General features: G+C 33.5%; 1 protein-coding gene across 1 annotated transcript; it reads left to right on the top strand.

Moving 5' to 3' along the window:
- Window positions 1-525: 525 nt before the first annotated feature.
- Window positions 526-3,504, top strand: LOC117682989 (uncharacterized). The gene is made up of 3 exons (XM_066082574.1): window positions 526-826; window positions 2,286-2,423; window positions 3,261-3,504. Exons 1-3 carry the CDS (start codon window positions 604-606, stop codon window positions 3,419-3,421), a joined length of 522 nt encoding a protein of 173 aa, XP_065938646.1. The 5' UTR covers window positions 526-603; the 3' UTR covers window positions 3,422-3,504.
- The last annotated feature ends 4,079 nt before the right edge of the window (window positions 3,505-7,583 follow it).

The following is a 7,583-nucleotide window of genomic DNA, read 5'->3' as shown; positions in this document are numbered from 1 at the left end:
CAGACTCATCCAAAAAATCTTGACAAGCAAAAAAAAAAAGAAAAAAAAAAAAAAGAAAAGGGAAATTTTAAGTTTCCCAAAATCTTCAAAATCCTAATGCATGGGGGGGGGGGGGGTGTACTTCAATTACACATTACACTCCTCATTTCCTTACTTTCATATCAATTTTTTACATACTCCAAAAAAAGTGGGGGGCCAACTTCATGATAATTCTACTTTTTATATGCAAATTTTAAAAAAATTGGTTGCTGCGAGAAAAAGTGGGGGGGCTAGGCCCCCCCCCCCTGCCCCCCCCCCCCCCTGATGCTACGTGCCTGGACATTATAAATGCTACGTATACTCATTGCAAAACCACATGAAGATTAGGTTTACATAAGCAGATGAACATGTACTAATACGTAGAAATGTACACTTAATGACAGGTAAAAATGGGTTGGTTTATATGCGTTTGTAAAAATATTGCATGCCCTTTTGGAGAGAAACCGAGTTAATATTTTCCTCCAATTACCGCTGTGGTGACACGTGTATATAAATGCACGTAGAGCACAGTGTTACAACAGTACACCGTGGGGTCTCTTTGAAATTACTAGCAAGGCTGACAAAATGCGAGGATTTCAATGTCTCCTACTCTGCGTTTTGCTTTACTCGGCTTCCGTTGAAGTGTTCGGTCAATTGCCGGCATGTGAAAATGATGAAGACTGTCCAGACAATGCCACATGTGAGGATGATGGCGACGGCAATTTAGAATGCGTGTGTGAGGAGGGTTTCGATGAGGTCGATGTACCGGGCCTAACTGTTGGTGGAAGCGCAGTGACAGTTTGTGTTGGTATGGAAAATATAAATTTTTTGCTAATATATTTACATTCAATGTATATTTCCTTATTATGTTTGCATTGGATATCTGCGAAGTTCTATTTCTTTTGAATAGACTTAGCTGTTTCATGCACCATGAGCACAAATATAAACGTCATCACGTATTTTTTGAGTATATTTCTTATTGTAAGATTAAAGGAAACGTTCCAATTTTCATATGATTTCAATTTGATATGCGTGTACTAATGGAAAATAATTGCTTAATTTTATACATTTGTCAGTTAAAAACATTTTTTTCTATATAGTTTCTAGCACCATATTTTCAGTCGCGGAAGCAAACAGAATAAATTTTAATACGGCTGTTAGTATGGATTTCATATCCCTGCCTAAGAGGGTATATAGTGGTTTTAAGCTACGATGCACAATTTTTTTTTTTATATATAAATGATATCAGTATGAATATGAATATAAGATGTCGTCGGTCCTATAACACACCAAGCGCTGCAGACAAATTATCATGACGCGCTTACGTGCGGTATCTAATTTGTCTGCGCCGCTTGGTGTGTTAAAAAACCGACGACATCCAAAAATAAGCATTCATTGCTTAAATAGAAAATTTTGATGAACTATAGTTTTTGAGTAAATGATTTACATCCATTGAAAGACAGTTTACAGTTATAATGATGTGGGTTGAATAGGATTTTGTAGGGAGATAATCAAATCAAAGTACTGAAAGTACTAAAAACCGCTAACCTAGCTTGGTTCTAAGAAAATTTACTGTGTGCAAGCGTAGGCGGAAATGAGCCTTATTGAAATTTTGGTTTATGTTTAATGAATATCAATTTAAAGTATCGAAGGCCAGATTTCTTTAAATATATGTTACTTTCTGAAGATAATGTGAATTAAAGCTGAACACGACTTGTATATGGATACTTGCCAGAAAAAAGATATGTTAAAATCACAAATTATACCTTTTGAACAGTAATTTATCACAGTTTTTGACATTTTCTTGCAAAGAATCGATTTTATTTTTCTATATTTTAGCTTCTGATCATGAATACGCATTATATTTTTTCATCATTGCGTAGCTTCCCGTGCTGATGTACGTAAGCCCCGCAAACCAATCGTATCTACTCGGCCATTTCCGTCACCCAGATAACTGGTTCCCTATACCTCTTACCAGTTTAAATGATGTTTATTTCTGCTCATAGAGGGCAGTTATTCCTTGCACCGGAAATAGAAGTCTAACGACAATAAAGCGCTGAGCTATGCTTAGCGCTTTAAAAAGAAAACGAATCAATTCTTCCTTGCTATTAAATATTCTGACTTTGAATAGGATAAACAATTTTCATTTCCATTCATGATATATCAGTAACGTTAATTCGCTCTACTGCTTTTTTCATCGATAAAATATAAAGGAAAACGATAAAGATAAAAGAATTTAAATATTGTTTGTCTTCATTTGTTTGTAGATCTCGGCGTTTGCAGTCCCTTAGACAACGAAGTGGATGACTGTGAGAATGGACAATGTGTAATCTTCCAAACCGATTTTGGAACATATGAAGCTGCCTGTCTATGCGACGATGGATACTACGGAGAACTATGTGACAGTAAGGATATATAATACTAAAATCCCAAACAGATGAAGCAATTCAGAAGTTTAGACTCCTCATCATTTAGAGGACTGGACGGTGGCGACCATTTTAAGCTATGTATTGCCTCCAATAAAAAAGAGCTTTATATTGTATAAAGATTCCGGAAAACGTTCAAAATTGAAATCTAAAACGTTTGGATATTTTGAAAAGTTTAAAACAATATAATGGTTATTTTGTTGATCATTCAGCCAGCTTAAGCTTCCTTATCCCAGCTTATAAATTGTTACCTTTAAAAAATTCGACACTCCAGCATGTGCTGTATAAGAACAGATTGCACAGTTGGGTTTTAAAAACATTCTACACATCGTATTAGGTGTTAGTGGGCTTTAGTTTTAAACAAGAAATTGCTACAGTAAATTATGATATAAGAATATTCCAAAAGGAAACCCTTTTGCATGTGATGAAAATATTTATTCTTATTAATATAGACCCTTCCTCTGTAAACGTCTTTGAAAAATGGTAATGTTTACGTTTATGTTATATTTAACGGGGAAATGATTCATCATGAACATAGTGTGATTAAAACCATCATTGTTTTCCTGTTTACAATTGGACTGCGTATAAATATATTGGCATAAAACACAAGCAATTCACAAGCAATAATTCAATTAAATGATAATCAACTTTCTTTTTCTTTCTTCAGAATGAAAATAGAAATATAACACTTAATAAAGAATTCTAAAACTTCAAAAAAAAATCGAGCAGAAAACAAACAATAAATGCATTTAGAAAAAACTGAAATCTCATTTGATGGTAAGAAATGTAACGATTTAGAATGAATTTTCACTTCAGAACTAACAACAACAACAACAACAACAATGCCTACAACTACTACTACTGGCACGACTAAGAGGTCAGGATATGGTTTCCTCATCCCGGTCGTTGGGGGAGGGGTACTTCTGCTAGCCCTACTGGCTGGAGGAGCTGCAGCGGCGGCGTCCTCATCTGGATAGATGTCCTCAAGATCCTCAAACTACAACAACTGATCCTGATTATGTCACTGAATGGAATTTGAAATAAATGAATAGGCAGTTTTTTTTGTGTAGATGATTTTGTATCGCTTTGAATATCAAATGATAAAGGCCTCATGCATGAACACCATTTTTTATTATTGAAATGGCGAATAGGGTTTAGGATCTTGAGAATCGGCTTAAAACGCCGATAATTGCATTGAGAAGCAATATTTCAACTTTTAAAAGGTTTACCCATATACACACACAAAAAAGATCTTCGAGCTCTCAAGAACTAGATGCATATGAGCATATAAGGTAACAAAATGCGGCACATGAAATCGGTTTCAATTCAATAACTAATTGGCAAAAATTCTGAAAAAAAATTTCAGACGCAAACAAAATTGAATTCATGAGTACTCCATTAAAAAGATAATATCCAAACATATAGCTTTAAATATTTTGATCATTACCTTTTATAAAGTACGAGTATACGTGAATGATGCAGAATAACCTCCGAGGTCGATAAATGTTATTAAGAAATATAAAAGCCGAGACATTTTTGGACCTCGGAGGTTATTCTGCAGCATTCACGATGACAAGAACTTTTTTCTATTCTACTAACAGTTCCGACTTTCAGCTGATCGGTTTACCTATAGAGAGAGGAAGGAGGTCATTTTTTCTTGCGAGATGAATCTGATTGGTTGAGACGGATGCTCTGCGTAACCCCAAAGGTTTTGTTAGCAATGTCTCTAACCCATTCCGAAATACGGTAAAATTAACCGGTTACCTAAGAAGCAATAACATATTACCTAAGAAGCAATAACATATTGCCGAGCAAACGTACGATGAGGCTTATGATAATATATAATCTGAACTCCCGTTCTGATTAATATTAAAAACGTTCTCCAATAGTCATAGGGTCACTTGTTTGTACATCGTCATGTTTGTTTACAAGTACATCAATCCAGACTATCGATCGGAATCAAATGCAGACGATATATTTTTCGTTTAGATTAGTGAATTCGATGATTAACGTATAATATTTTTTTTTTGACGAACAAGCAGTGAAGATGTGTTGTTGAGGGTCTTGGAACAGCCGCGATTAGCTCTTTGAATTAAACACTAAAGGGAATACACATCGCCCAACAGGACAGTTACCCGTGTTTTCAATGTTCTTTTTATATAAATACCAAGTGTTTAAGTTATAAACTCATGATTGACTCGAGATTGGTATGTGTTTAAGATCTGATAATTTTCTGATGATGTTCGTTGTATATTAGAGAATAATATCCTTGGCATCTCTTTGATCTCGGCAATACTTGTAGTAGAATTACTTCTAAACAGAGTTTTTCGATTAAAGGAAATGAAATAGCTTATGATATCCACACCACAAACCCCTTTTATAGCTGAAAAATCCAACATTTCCTAACCCATTAACTCCCTCCTCTGCGTCAATCCCCTATAAATTAACCTACCCCCCCCCCAAAAAAAAAGTATACAACCCCCCCCCCCCCCAAAAAAAAAAACCCCAAAAAACCATGCGATGCTTTTCATGATAACATTTACAAATGCAAGAACAACCAATATAAATAGAGTTGCTTTTTGGGTATTCACAAATTGAGATATAACGCCCAGTAGCTTTAAAATGATGCTTTCTACAGAAAAATTACCTTTTTTAAAATACTGTTTTTCATTTTTTTTTTCATTAAGAAATTAATTTTTGATTATTACAGAATTTTTATATTGTTTTTCCCTTTTCTTTTTAACATTAGTTTACAATAGTCCTTCTAATGAAACGATTACCACATTTCGTGCTATTTTCAAATTTTGGATCAATTACTGAATATATCGATAGCAAATTTATTTTTAAAAAAAAGATTGTGATTCATAGCTCTATAGAAATTGACAGGGCTTATTTCTAAGTGATCCAAGTCTAACAAGTTTATCGAAAGGTTGAAATCTTCAGCAACCTAAGAAAAATTACAGACTGCACGAAATAATCATGATGATGTAGGACTTCAAAATGAATATCCTATAGGAAAATAATAATTCTCAACGGAGAAATAATTCTCCTACAGGTAATATTGAAATCCGATAGGATTTTCTTTAAAAAATCCTATAGGAATTATATCTACAGGTGAGATCCATTGATAATAAAAGTGTTTAAAAACTCTTTAAGCAATGGTCTATCAAATGGCATGTTTGAATTTTTCGATAGATGCAGCTTAGATGGGTGCAAAAATGCCACCTTGGCAGTGGCATAATTATCCAGTGTAAAGAAGAATTATGACCCCCGTAGAATAATGACCACGGCTCATTTTTCCGGCATGGAATAATCCCCCCTCCCCAGTTGTACAAAAATTAGACTCTTAGAAGAAAAAATACTCAGGATTTATTTTTCTTCATGTTAAAGAGAACGACCCCCGTAGAAAAATGACCCCACTGTAAACAAGAAAAGAAATGGGATACCCCGTATTCGAGATATCTGACTTTGAAATTATTTGATTTTTCATTCTGCTTAGCTGCTTTTGAAGTTAAAAACACCGAACTTGTTAAGAAATCGCTGTACATAGTTTTTTACATCCGAAACAAGCACACAAATGCATTGCCACAAACTGGATTGTTAAAAGTTATGTGTCTTCTCTCATCGACATATGGCGGGGAAATGACGCTGCACTAGCGTAGGAATCTGCTGAACTGTACTTGAAACTTTACCATCAGTAATTCTTAACAACACTTCATATAGTTTTATTAATTGAAAACGATATTTGATTTACAGATTTGCAGCTTTCTAAACTAAATTTTATCGCGATTTTACAATCGCATCGGCCCGAAATTGCCAGGTCTACACGAGTGTGATCAGAAATCTGTGCAGATGTTGCATAACTGATTTGTAATTTAAAAAGAAAATGAAAAACACCTTCATAATCTGAAAGGAAATTGTGTGATCATTAACGAACAATAACCACATGAAAGTAATTACCGTTGTAATAATATAAGCAATGGGCATAGGTGACTGAATTGTCAATCGAAGAATGACATAAGTTTCGTGAAAAAAGATTAGGGATGCAGGTAGCGTAGGTATATGAATACTTCTTACTTACATTTCTGAGAGAAGGTTGTTTTTTTAAAAATAATTTTAAATTAGTTTTGTTCTTAATCTACGTAATGCATAATTATACATCGATATTCTAAACATTTTTAGTAATGATGAATTTGTGATCATGAATAGAACTAGAATTTTTTTCTGAGCAATTGTGTGAGTAATATATCTTAAATAAATAATAAACAAACATCGAATATAAATCGAATATATCAAAAAGTGATTATTTCTAAAAGGGTTGATAAAGTGAAAAAAAAACCTTTACATGTGGTTCACATTAAAGTTAACAAAGTTTCAATAGCAATTTTAGGTAAAGGTAAATCAAATTTTTATTGATATGTGTCTCTACGGATCATTAGTTATAAAAATGTTATCTAAAGTGTAGATTTATTTGGAAAAAACTCTACCCGTTGTAAAAAAAGTATGAAAATGTATAATAATTTATATGACATAAAAAGAAATTTAAAAGGCGTATGCGGAACTAATTGTATGTTTAACAATTATATTCCCTGTACGAGGGTTGTTAGAAAAGTTCGATTGTGAGCGGACTATTCGCATGTTACTAGCGAAACTTTTCAGATATAAAGAACTATATATGATATGAGGTAAATTTGGCCCCCATAATTCGCCATTTTTTAAGTGTTTCGGGTACAATAAAAAGTTAACTTCTTTTTTAGAAGAGTTGATATAAAATTTATTTTTCATATTTTGATTTTTTTGCTCTCACTGGCAGTATATATATGACGACAGAAGTGACGCTATTTTTAGAATTCAATCAAAATCAGTCAAAAATTGACATTTTTCTTATCTTTTTACGAATGGGAAACATAGAGCGCATGCTTGAACAAGATAATTTTTTTGTCACTTATTAGTTTTGGCTAGATACATCTCTGATTAAAATATTTTGTTTGTACAAGCATGCGCTCTATGTTTTCTAAAAGAAAAACTGCTTGAAAACCAGCTGTTTTATGCTAAAAATGCATGGCGGGAAAAGGTTGTCTTTATGATGTCATATTTCTGTATTGTGGGCACTTGAATCAAAATGAATATAATGTAAAC

The sequence above is a fragment of the Magallana gigas genome, chromosome 4 (assembly GCF_963853765.1).
Source record: "Magallana gigas chromosome 4, xbMagGiga1.1, whole genome shotgun sequence".
In the NCBI taxonomy this organism is placed as follows: domain Eukaryota; kingdom Metazoa; phylum Mollusca; class Bivalvia; order Ostreida; family Ostreidae; genus Magallana; species Magallana gigas.
This window is presented reverse-complemented; position numbering and strand designations above follow the sequence as displayed.

Coding starts and splice junctions, on each gene's coding strand:
- LOC117682989 (XM_066082574.1), top strand. CDS start 604: ATGCGAGGATTTCAATGTCTCCTACTCTGCGTTTTGCTTTACTCGGCT. Junction 827..2,285: donor CGCAGTGACAGTTTGTGTTG/GTATGGAAAATA, acceptor ATTTGTTTGTAG/ATCTCGGCGTTTGCAGTCCC. Junction 2,424..3,260: donor CTACGGAGAACTATGTGACA/GTAAGGATATAT, acceptor TTTTCACTTCAG/AACTAACAACAACAACAACA.